This window comes from Colossoma macropomum, unplaced genomic scaffold (assembly GCF_904425465.1).
Source record: "Colossoma macropomum unplaced genomic scaffold, Colossoma_macropomum, whole genome shotgun sequence".
NCBI lineage: Eukaryota > Metazoa > Chordata > Actinopteri > Characiformes > Serrasalmidae > Colossoma > Colossoma macropomum.
The window spans coordinates 22,252-35,430 of NW_023495291.1; the positions used below are offsets into that span (position 1 = coordinate 22,252).

Sequence of the window (13,179 nt, forward strand, 5' to 3'; positions counted from 1 at the left end):
GACTACAGTCTCTCTGTGTGTCTCTCTCTCACTGACACCTCTCAGTAAATCAGCCAATGGGATTATTACTTTCACTCTGACTCTGCAGTATCTGGGTGAGTTTCAGCCTCTCTGCTGCCTGAAAGGGGACGTATTATGAAAAACTCACTTTGTCAGTTTTTGTGCTCATATATTTGGGTATGTGGAGCGACTCCCAACCGAACCCACTCAGTTGTGAGCTGCCTAAGTCAGAAAACATGGCATGTAACAAGCCATTCAGATCTGGCTCCCCTTCTTACCTTAAGTGGGGACTCATTCCAATAATCCCCAATAATCATTACAATAATTTACTGTTCCACCTTAAATTGTGCAGCAGTTACATGCTGGCACCTCAGACTACCTATCCTGCTTCTTGTTTGCATTTTCCCATTCCACCTTAAATGGTGCACTTGGGACCTCCAGCCCATTTCACACCAGACATGGTAACCACACAGTCTCGCACCTAATATGCTCCTGTAATAATCAAGGTAGCCTTTCACACCAGCAGCACCCGTGATTACCAACTATGCTTTGGGTCCAGCGCTGCCAACTTTCATGTATTATTCATTCACCATTATTCGTCATTCTTATGCCTTACGTCTCCCCTCTAAACGATCTACTGATGAACCTAGATGCTCTTAAAAGCCGCTTTTCCACTGTATGGTACTGACTTGACTCAACTCGGCTCAACTCGACTCACTTTTGGTACCAGCTACTTTGTTTTCCATTGCAGATACAGCGCCCCCTTCAGTGTCGCTTGTCATCATAGCGACACCAAACGAAACTCCCATGATGTGGAGGAGACGGTTTTGTTCAGAAGAGCCTGACGGCAGCAAGACAAAAGCCTGCTGACAAAAAAAGGAGATGTGTTTAAGCAGCGCTGCTGGAGTTTTTAAACCCACTCACTGTCCACTTTATTAGACACTCCTACCTTGTCAGTCCACCTTGTAGATGTAAAGTCAGAGACGATAGCTCATCTGCTGCTGCACAGTTTGTGTTGGTCATCCTCTAGTCCTTCATCAGTGGTCACAGGACGCTGCCCACAGGACGCTGTTGGCTGGATGACTATTCTCAGTCCAGCCGTGGCACTGAGGTGTTTAAAAACTGTCTGCGCAACACACACTAACACACCACCGCCACGTCAGTGTTACTGGAGTGCTGAGAATGACCCACCACCCAAATAGTACCTGATCTGTGAGGGTCCATGGGGGTCCTGACCACTGAAGAACAGGGTAAAAGGGGGCTAACAAAGTATGCAGAGAAACAGATGGACTACAGTCTGTAACTGTAGAACTACAAAGTGCACCTATATGTATGCGTATGTAGTCTGCAAAGTATAAAATGTTTACACAGGCAGAAGTAAATACTTGTCGGTCCACCCTAAAAAGCCAAAGTGGGAATTTGTGGCCTGCAGATGGTGATATTTACTGATAAGTAGAAGCAAAGACAGTATAATTGACTGCACAAACTGGAAAGTTGGATTGAATATTAATTGCATATGTGGAGTAGAATTGACAAGTTGTAAGTGTCTGTCAGAGCAGCAGTCTCTCACCACATTCCCAGCCAAGAAAAGCACAGAACCATCTCCATTTTGTAGAGTGACGACTCTCCTGGACTCACCTGAGACTGGTTACAGAGGGGAGCGTTTAGTGTGCAGGAGACTTGTGGTGTCAAGCTGTGTTACTTTGGCCGTGAATAGGTAACCAGTAATGCTAGACTCCTGTGCTCCCTCTCTAGCTCTCTCTCCCTTTCTGCTGCTTTCTCTGCCTCAGCGCATGTGTGGACAGGCAAGTTGGGCGCGCCTATACATATGCACACAGAATAGTGGTTGGATTGTTTAGACCCATCAGGTAAGGGGCGAGTGCCACCCGCTGTATTTTGGTGAGGATTAGCCTTGGCTAGGCAGATTAGACTTTGGTTTTCTTTGTTTCATTTCTTTGGCACCGTCCTCCGTCCACCCTTGCGGTTGGTTGGGTCCCCTTAGTCAATGTTCTTGCATACTTGGTGGTTAGTTAACTCCTTTTCTTTTAATCTGTACGCATTCAGCTCAGCTTGGTGTATTGTCCCTCTTTCCTTGTAAACATGTTGTTCCTGTATCAGACACTTCTCACTTTTGCAAGTGAGAAGCAAACTAAAGACTTGATTGCAAACGCCACTGCTGTGTACTTGTGTCCTTCCCTTCCGTCTCCATCACATGCCATGTAATTTCCCCTCCACCCCAGCTACATCTGAGGAGAACGTAACGTTTCTGTTTGAGCTACACTGAACTGACTCTGAGGCCCCAGCAGTGGTTTGAGTGATCAAATTTGTATCAGATTCAAATGCGTCTGGTATTTTTATGTGACTTGGCATTTCACCCCTCGCCCCTACCACTTAGCCTTCAGCCCTCTGTTTGGCATGTTCAAGTCTAGGGGTAGGGTGTGTTGTTGGGTAGGGCGTCTTAGTAACTAGCTGACTAAATTTCCCGTTCCACCTTAAATAGTCCAGTAGTACTTAAGCGCCAGAATGTAACTGCTGCTCAATTTAAGGTGGAACAGAAAAATACAAATGGGGAGCTGGAGAATAGCTGACTTCAGCTTTATATCACCAAAGAATTAGAGGTGGGCGATAACAAATAATTACTACTAATTATTAATGTGTAAAATAATTGCATCCCTCCTGAAAGCATATGATGTCCTAAAAACTTTACCCTCCTCTGATGTCACTACAGACTGGCAGGGTCGCCTACAGAGCAGCACTAGTAGCTGTTAATGAAGTAATGCTCTTTTTATTTGAGGGTCCCATTTCAAAGGGAAGATTTCAACCACTACCCTGTAAGTCAGTTGCAAGGTGACACTCAAAAACAAGTGGTAAGGGTACAAATAAGAAATGGGATGCCTTAACCCTGGTACTCAAGACGATTTAAGTGAACGTAAAAAAAAAAAAAATTACTTTACAAGCTGAACAGGGTCCTCAAGGAATGTTTGGACAGGAGGACTTTATACGTGCTCAGTGTGGTCAGCTTCAAATTAATCTGCCTCAAGCCACGTACCCAGCTAAAAAGAACAACAGTATAACTCAAAGTTAGCTTGTAGGCCTCAGTTTGGGCAGCTCTGCTAAATTACAACAACAACAAAACAAAACTGGTGGGTCATGTCCTGAGCTGGAAAAATCTATTTCCAAAGAACTGGGTGGTAAAGTGGGAACAGTCAGGAAAAACTGGTTTGGAAAGTCCTGCGAGCTCCACAGTGATCACAGAGCCAAACCTGGCCGGCTTTTTAACGGCTATCCATTATCTGAACGCTGGAGAAATCAGGAAATAAGGGTATTTTTCACATGTGCTTTCAGTAAAGGAGTGTTTGTATAGAGCTTCCCTTAATTTATAGCTCAGAACAGGACCTTGAGCGGTTTCAACATCCTAAATGGTTCATGACCAGCTGACTCTTAATTACAGTTAGGGGTGATTTGTGTGAAATGTGGAGGTCAGCAACACGTCTGAGAGGCCTGTGATGATCAGAGATCTGAATCCAATACTACAGCTACTGCATAAGATGCCAAACATGTGACAATCACACATTACCATTTTGTTTAGTTTAACAAAGTTTAAAAATCACTTTAATTGGTTGTTAAAAGAATAAACAGTAAAACTATGTAATAAAAGTATGGCTTTGTCAGTTTGCAACACTGAAGAATACACAAAGTGAAAGTACATTTCTTATTGGATCCACTGCTTACAGAATGATATTTTGTACAGAAATTCATAAAAACAAGTAACAAACCAGCAGACAGGCTTCAGGATCTTAACATGGAAGATGTTTTCATTTTCTAAAATGCAGTAAAAACAAGAATCTGTGATTTGAACCTTATTTAACTGACAAAAGTACAGTCAGGTTTTTGTTCTAACCATAGTATGGAGACAGCATTGGTTTGCGTTGTGAATGATCTCAGGCTCAGCACTGATGCCAAAATCTTTCTATTCTGGATTTATTAGATATCATTGATCACAAGATTTTAATCCAGCATCTTGAATGCTGTGTCGGCCTCGCAGGCACAGTTTTAGAATGGTTTAAATCATATTTAAGTAATAGTTCATGGTTTCAGTGGGAAATCATTCATCAAAAAGATCTGGCATTTCTTGTGGAGTCCCTCAAGGATCAGTTTTAGGGTCTTTGCTTTTCTCTTTGTACATGCTACCTCTAGGTGATGTCATTAGAAAAAATAATATATACATTTTCATAGCTATGCTGACGACACACAGTTATACATTTCTGTTCCTTCTGATGATCAAGACTCTGTAGACAGAACTGACCAGCTGTGTGTCAGATATTCTCAGTGGATGTCACAAAATTTTCTACAATTAAATCACAAAAAAACTGAAATACTGATCGTTGGTACAAAAATGCAGAGAAAGCTGCTTTGTGATCAACTTGGTTTATTAGCTTCATGTACCAAACCTGAAGTAGGAAACCTGGATGCGATCTTAGACTCTGAGCTCTGTTTTATCTGCATGTGAACACGGTCACTAAAGTAGCTTTTCATCATCTGAGAAACGTTACTAAAGTAAAGTAAACTTTTCTCTCTCAGAGCGACGCAGAGAGACTTGTTCACGCATTTGTCACAGCAGAGTTGATCACTGTAATGATCTTCTTACTGGACTTCCTAAGAAAACTATACATTCCTTACAACTCAGACAAAACACAGCAGCATCCTAACAAAAACAACACAGAGAGATCAGATCAGTCCCGTTTTAAAAGAGCTGCACTGTCTGCCTGTGTCATTCAGGATAGATTTTAAAGTTCTGCTACTAGTTTTTACAGCTCTAAATGACCTTAAAGCTCTGCTTACATCACAGAGTGTCTGTCTGTTGACCTTAGATCTGCAGATTCTGACCTTCTGCCAACACCTTCCATAAAATACAGAAAACGTGGAGAGACTCGTTCAGTGATTCTGCTTCTAAACTGTGGAGCTCAGTTGACCTTTTATTAGACAGTCAAGCTCAGTGCTCACTTTTAAGAAGCATCTAAAAACGTAGCTCTTTAACTAAGCATTTAATTACTCTTCATCTCATGGTGTTTAACTTTTAATTTGATCTGTGTCATTTTCTTGTATGACTATAAATGAATACTTATAATTTTTCTATTAATGTTAAGATTTATCACCTGTCTTAAAGCACTTTGAGCTGCCACTGGCAAGAAACGTGCTATATGTTTTTAAAATATATTATTATTATTATTATTACAAAGAAATTACTTTTGATGATTTGGCTGACCAACTTCATTGTATTTTTTAAATATAATCAATTTTTGAATTTGATGCTGCAACACACTCAAAAAATGTAAGACTGCAGGAATTGCATGATGCAATCAGGTCAACATGGACCAGAAACTGAAATGAATGTTTCCAGCATCTTGTGGAAGAATTGAATGAGAAATTGAGGCTGTTCTGAGAGTAAATTGAGGCTCTACACAGCATCAACATACTGTTCCTAATAAAGTGCTGTGGGTGCATTTTATTTGTGTGTTATCAAAAAACACATTAAATCAAATAATGTCAGTGTACTTTTTTCAGTGCACTTGTTCAGTCAGGGCTTTGTTAATTAGATTTCCTGTTACATAAAAGATTCATGCTCTGGAGCAGCTACACATGAGTCCAAGCTCACCAAGCCCAATGCCCAATGCCCAATGCCAAGCATCAGCTTAAGGCAAATAGTAATAATATATGTATCTTTGTCTTCAGTTTAACTGCTAAACATGTTTACTGTGTTCATAGTTAATCTGTGATTGTGACCCTATAATTTGCATTAATAAAAGAACTGATTCTATCAGCTCATATAATCAGTGTAACTGACTTTCACAGAGACACTTAAAACACTGACGTTCCACAAAGAAATCTTTAAGAAATGTGTTTATTAGTAGCAGAAAAATACACACAAAATCAACAGTCAGTTTACAGATAATTCAGCAATGTTAGACATATTAATCAAAACATCACTAAAATCCCGGCTGCTGCAGTGATAATAAAGCTAAAACTGCTACTGAAATAGCGAGGACTTTATATTAGCCTTTTAAAGAGGTATCCTGGATAACCCACCCTGGACCTTTGGACCTTTTTTGTTTCTCTGTTGGTGTAGTGATGTACGTGTGCCTGCATTTTTCTGTGACCTTTTTGTCCAAACCAAAACCTAAACCTTAAGAGGGAACATTAACATGAACCTGGGTCTGATACTACACAGGTCTATTTTTTGTTTCATTGTAATATTTTTTTAGTATACGAATAGAATATTTGAGATTTGAGTATGTACAGGGAGATTCACTTGAAAGAGGCCCCGAATATGCTTAAGCAAACAGTGAGGTTCAGTCCTATAAAGGATTGTTAAAAATAAAACATATTTAAAATGAATTCTTTAAACACTGTGCAGGTAATTAAAGCTGTGATATAGACTTTAGTCCTTCACCACTTGACATTAAAGATGACTCCTCTATCATCAGAAGAACCTGCAAGAATTCAGACAGAATTTCAACACAATTTTTTTTTAAGTTCAGTGTTATTGAAAAACACTAGTTCTTTTCTTGAATTACAAACAAAAAGAGTAATAATAGAGTAATAACTCATAAAAAAAGAGTAATAACTCATTATAAAGCTTACCAGTACTTCATAGGAATTCTGTAAAACAAGTAAACAATTATATTATGTAAATTACATTCATTCATCAATATTCCAGATGAATTCATGTCTGCTGGATCAACGTCTGACCTGGAGATGTCTTCTTGTAGTAGATGAATCCAGCAGTGGACAGGATGATCCCCAACACAAACCCTGAAGCTCCGACGATAATCTTGTTCATATCAGAATCAGTGAAAGAACCCTCTGTGGGACAAAAACACCATTTCATTAATGTTAAGTACCTTTTAAAAAAAAATGTGAATTTTATTGTCATCATAAACTTATTGTTATGAATATAAAACCATTTACACACCTTTATGATAATTTCACCTTGAGTTCTGTTGAATCTTTATTGACAATGTAATAAATTTTGTTCATTTCTCACCCCAGTCAATGATGATGGGCTCCTTGGAGCTGTCGTGCTCCACCACACAGGAGATCTTCTCTCCAGATGTGGGCGTGTACTCCAGGTGGGAGTGGATCTGGTAGTACCAGTTTCCATCACGCATCTCCTCAGTGGACACCACATCACCGGTCACCTTTTTACCGTCTCTCAGCCAGTACACATAGATGGCTGGGGGGTAGTAGCCATATGCGCTGCACATCAGCATGGCTGGATGACTACTACTGGCATGCTTTTCTAACCTGAGGCGGATTTTCGGCTTCACTGCAAATATCAGATATTATTAGTGCATTTATAAAATTATTTTTAAAATGACCAGTTTTTTAATCACTGATATAAAGTAAACTATGACACTGGCAGATGAAGATTTATCTGCTTAACCCAAGAGCTGTATTTGCATATGGGTAAATATATCAATAATCATGAATATAATCAGACAGAATTCATAAAAATTACAGCATTCTGCTGCTGATTTGTGCTGCTGTAGAGGCTCTGGATGTGTGACCATGCAGAGGGCCATGCAAAGAGACTCATGGGTGGCATGTGACCCCCTGAAAAAGTGACATTTTATGTTGTTGTTCCATCATTTAAAGGTGTGTGTTTGTGTTTATTGGGCGGTGTGGTTAGTAGAGTGAAGAGCTATGGCAAGTAGATCCCTGGCCTGCTGTCCCCACCTGTTTTATGTGCCTTTCTGCTGGTGTCAATAAAAAGATCACTTCTTGCAGCAGATTCATGTATTCATGTATAGTCTTACTCTAAGCCAATGGTGTCAGAAGTGGGATAGCTCCCCCCTAGCAGCCTGCAGTGGAATTGAGCTTTAAAGAGCTTATGGGTGAATGGCACTGCAAGGTTTGGTGAGGCTCGATGACAGAGCCGGCATGGGAAGGCCCAACGATGGGGCCATAACAGAAAGGCTTGATGCCAAATGTCACACATTGAGGCATGGCGGTGTTGCTGGTGAAAGTGAAACCATTGAAAAACCTTGGTGTGAAAGCACCACAGCGAACAGTGGAGTGGTTAGTGAACCAGCATTGCAGAGAGAGAGAGGCCACTGTGTTGGGTGGTGATGTGAGCCTGGACCAGCAGGTAAATAGATGTGAGCCAGAAGGTTCAGTGGAAGCCGCAGGCTGTGGGTCGATTGCAGCATGGATGGCAGTTGGCTCATTGCACTCGCCATTGCAGGCTCGGCATTATCCTGCGACTTGGCATGCTCATGCACATTGAGAGAGGCACATCAAATAGCTGGAAGCTGACCATTATCCAGTTCAGGTCAGTCACCTGCGGCAGAGTTGGAGTCCCCGAGCAAATAAGTGGCACTCACTCCATGGCGCATCAATAATGTGGTGGGAAGTGGAGAAAGCGGAGTCACCCACAGCTGTGCAAGGACTTGATGTGGTGTGCTGTGGGGAGTTCCGCCATGTGAAAGAGGAGCCGCAGCAAGGAACAGCCTGCGACAAGGACTGGGCAGCATTTGTGCTGGCCGGGACTACATGGCCATTGACTTGGCTCGGGTTGGTGGGTCTCCAGGATGGCTGACCTTTAACGGGGGGGCTATGTAGCATCCCAATTCTGCTCATTGTTGACAGCTGTTCCAAGAGTTCTTCTCCCCGTCACCTTTATTTACACACCAACACTCAGGCTTATATACATATTTACACGCGCACACATCACAAACAAAAACAAAACGAAAATAGTCTCTACAACTATACAATGGACCAATGACTGCAAAGTCATATAGGTCTATACTCATCACCTTCAAACCTCCACCAAGCTGAAAGAAGGGATCTCTCCCATACCCTCCAGTAATGCTTCTTATATTTGGGGTGCTCCTCCCCTAGAATATACCATTACTGGCCCGGGTTAAAACAAGCACTTAATCTATTTAAATATATTTACATGCAACAGTAAATAATTTGTGATCTTCCTTACTGATCAGATTTATATTCACAACGTCATTAATATGCATATACAATACAGTGTACACTTCTTAAACAGTTTTACTCTTCCTGCAGGTTTTGTCCTTCCCTCCTCCTCTACAGAGGATGGACTCACCCAGGTGAGTAAATCACAGGTGAACCCATTCAGTTCTCTTTGCTCCTCAAAGCAAGGATAACCAGTCTTCAAACAAGTACAGGTAAGTGTTTACAACCAGTCATTATATTGTGATGTGTAAAGGAGTTCTTTACATCATCACAGTACCACAATGTTGTAGCACGTATGTCTTACCTGCTTTATCCAGAATATGAGAGTAGTATAGTGGTAGATTGTGTCTGCAGTATCTATCCACTTCAGCTCTCTCCTGCACTACTTCAGGTCCCTTGTTCCAGCGCTCTGCATTCTTCACTCCGAGCTCAGTGAACCCTACAAACTCCCCCACCGTGCTGTTAAATCGTATATATGGGTCCTTATTAAAATAAATTGTATCAATGAATTCCAAATCTGAGAGATCTGATGAACTGGAGACACAGTCTTTCACTCTGTAGTGATTATATCCATCTGGAAATTATAGGAAGCAGATAAGAAACGAAACAATAAATAGATCAGTTACAGGAACAGTAATGTGACAAGAAAAAAACAAAATAAAACATAAATGCTGTTAAACACTGTGACCATTTAGGCTTGAAGCACTTTACACTGAATAAATTGGTTCTTAACATATAAAAATGTACAGTCTAAGACGTTTTCTGTCATAATTTGTACATCATTATTCTATTAATTAACCTTGAACTGTTTAAGGATGTTTTATAAACAGACTATGACATAAAAGCTTTTTTGAAACATTCAAAACAACCTGTGGTACATAAACAAAAATGAAAAGCAGTGTTTCCTCTCTAACAGTCATTACAGAATAAAGAATCTAACAGGAAATCTACTTAATTCCATTTAAAAAGCTGATAATATGACTGTAAATGTAAACAGACCTGCTCTCAGACTCAGAGCGAGCAGCAGCTGCAGAATCAGGATCATCTTGTCTCGACATCCAACAGCAACTGAGAGAGTTTAAGAGAGTGACTTCCTGATCATACAGACTCACTGACCAATCAGGATCTGCTATACTACTGCATCACATGTTACTAAGCAGATACGAGTACAATTTAATGTAAATGTTCAAAAAAAGGGTTCAAGTCTTAGGCCAAATGGTTTAATTGTAGACTGTCATTGAACACTGGATCATTCTGCACAACTGGCTCAAAGTCTGAGTTCCACAAATTTGGACTTTTAACTGAGTTTAAAGCCTTTAGCTGTGACTGGCCCTTTACCTTAACTATGTTTACTTTATTAAAGTAAATAATCCGATCATCACACTACCGAAATGTTAGCAAATGTTTCCCCATTGCAATTTTAGCTCATTTTGAGCAGAACTCAACGACACTAGGCAGTACATGACTAGCAAACACAGATTGAACAGCTGTACACACATAAGCATGGCTAAAACAAGGCTGTGCCTACAGACTAAGGCCCAATCCCATTTCTTCTTTTTACCCCTACCCCTTGTTTTTAGCGTCACCCTAACCCCTTGGAACTGAGTTACAAGTTGTAGTGGTTGAAATCGTCCCTATGAAATGGAAACCTGAAATAAAAAAGAATGTTACTTCATTAACAGCTACTAGCGCTGCTCTGTAGGCGACCCTGCCAGTCTGCAGTGACAGCAGAGGAGGGTAAAGTTCAGCTCCTCACTGCTGGGCTTTAGTTACAGTTATAAGACAAGTATTCATTATCGCCCACCACTAATTCTTTGGTGATTTGAAGCTAAAGTCAGATATTCACCAGATTCTTGTTTGAATTTTCCTGTTCCGCCTTAAATGGAGCAACAGTTACATTCTGACACTTCAGGCGTCAGAACTGCTGGACTATTTAAGGTGGAACAGGAAAATTAGCTAGCTAGCTACCAAGACATTAGCATGTCATTAGCGGTTTTGTTATGCTTGTTGTGAAGAAAACGACCATAATACATTGAAACAACATTAAACTAAGATAAAACAGTGGTTATTGTCATTTTTAACTGAGAGAATTCTCATATTTGTGGGTTTCTTTGGTCTCGTGTGCTTTTCTTTTTTCTCATAACTCTCTGTTTGGAGTGTCTCTGAAAAACCTCCATTTGCAGGACCATGTGGCCCTAACACTTCATCCTACCTCTCTATCTCAACAAAAATTGGGACACCCTACCCCTAGACGTGAACGTGCAAAACCGAGGGGTAGGGCTAAGTGGTAGGGGTGAAATGGGATTGGGCCTAAAACTGTGTTTCTGTAGTGACATGAAAATGTGGGGTAGTATTTTTTTTAATGAAAAATTAAACTCCTGATGAATCTAAATCTTTCACCTTCACTTTAACCCAGTAAACGGCCAGAGCCCAAAGTTTTACACACTTCTATAACCTGAGAATAGCTCAACCAGTTTGCAGTAAAGTCCCTGTAGTTAAGTCGGAACCGCAGTATAAAAAGTAATGTAGCTCTCCAGGACCAGGGTTTGGAACCACTGATAGAATAATAATAGAGATGAATTTTGTTTAATTGTATAAAATGTATCATGTGTCTGTGTGATGTGTTACGACTGGTTAAATGGTTTTTCTTACTTTAACCATAGAGAAAAATATCATGTCATGTGTTTGTATTAAGATCAGTAAAAGTGGGTTACATCCTTCAGCTTACATGCATTACTGAATGATGTATTATTTACTTTAAAGTACTTTTAGTACACTAGTTACAGTACTGAAGTAACATCTGACTGCATTGTAAAAATGAAATACATTTATAGTGATTGTAATGATCAAGGTAAGGTAGCTCCAGTGTTTAAAAGATAAATATTTCATTTTTGTGCATTTGATCAGGATGTAATGCCATCCGTTCCTGTGATCTGTCTGCAACCTCATTTCCAAAAAAGTTGGGCTGTTGTGCAAAATGTAAATGAAAACAAAATGCAATTCATATATTTAATTGAAAATAGTACAAAGACAACATATCAAATGTTGAAACTGAGAAATGTTATTGTTTTTTTGAAAAATATTTGCCCATTTTGAATTTCATGCCAACATATTCCAAAAAGTTGGGACCTGGGCAACAAAAGGCTGATAAAGTTGTGTAATGCTAAAAAGAACACCTGGTGGTTGATTGGCAACAGGTCAGTAACATGATTGGGTAAAAAGCATCTCAGAGAGGCGGAGTCTTTCAGAAGTAAAGATGAGGAGGGGTTCACCACTTTGTGAAAGACTGCATGATCAAATAGTGCAACAATTCAAGAATAACGTTTCTCAACATAAAATAGCAAAGAACCTTTGCTTTTCATCATCTACAGTACATAATATCATTAAAGGATTCAGAGAATCTGGAGAAATCTCTGTATGTAAGGGATTCTGTAGTGGAAATCACTGCATGGGCTCAGAAACACATCTGAAAACACTATCTGTAAAAACTATTCGTCACTGCGCCCAGAAATGCAAGTTAAAACTCTAAAACGCAAAGAAGAAATCATATATAAACAGGATCCAGAAATGCTGCCACCTTCTCTGGGCCCAAGCTAATTTAAAATGGACTGAGGTGAAGTGGAAAAGTGTCCTGTGGTCCGACGAATCAAAATTTGAAATTGTTTTTGGAATCATGGACATTGCGTCTTCTGGGTTAAAGACTACTCAGCTTGTTATCAGTGCACAGTTCAAAAGCCAGTATTCATAATTGTATAGTGGTGCATTTGTGCACATAGCATGGGTGATGTGTGCATCTGTGAAGACACCATTAATGCTGAACGATATATACAACATATGCTGCCATCCAGATGACGTCTTTTTCAGCAAGACAATGTAAAATCACATTCTGCACATATTACAACAGCATTGCTCCATATTAAAAGAGCCAAAATGAGCTCTTCTATTGTTACAGGCTTGAAATCATAACAATAGAAGGACCCTTTTTGGTGCTATGTAGAGTCATTTTCAAAAAGGTTCTGTATAGAACCATCTACAGCACATTCTTCATCAATCTGAAGAACTCTTAAATGATGCAAAGGGTTCTTTGAGTGTTGATGGTTCTATATAGAATCATTTTCTTAATTAAAGAAAAAATATATATCGCTGCTGTCTGAAGAAACCTCATATCTCCATCTTTGTCATTTTTCAGTTTTT

The 13,179-nt window shown here is 39.9% G+C and overlaps 1 protein-coding gene across 2 annotated transcripts; it reads right to left on the reverse strand.

The window, feature by feature from the left end:
• Positions 1 to 5,886: 5,886 nt before the first annotated feature.
• LOC118801633 (H-2 class II histocompatibility antigen, I-E beta chain-like) lies at positions 5,887 to 10,080 on the reverse strand. 2 transcript variants are annotated; one of them, XM_036561996.1, is made up of 6 exons: positions 9,985 to 10,080; positions 9,290 to 9,559; positions 7,046 to 7,327; positions 6,751 to 6,864; positions 6,643 to 6,660; positions 5,887 to 6,491 (listed from the first exon to the last, which is right to left on the reverse strand). In XM_036561996.1, the coding sequence occupies exons 1-5, from the start codon at positions 10,028 to 10,030 to the stop codon at positions 6,650 to 6,652; spliced, it is 723 nt and encodes a 240-aa protein (XP_036417889.1). In that variant the 5' UTR covers positions 10,031 to 10,080; the 3' UTR covers positions 5,887 to 6,491; positions 6,643 to 6,649. The 2 variants fall into 2 exon arrangements, with proteins under 2 accessions (XP_036417889.1, XP_036417888.1); XM_036561995.1 differs by lacking the exons at positions 5,887 to 6,491; positions 6,643 to 6,660 and having other exon boundaries at positions 6,725 to 6,864.
• Between the last annotated feature and the right edge of the window lie 3,099 nt (positions 10,081 to 13,179).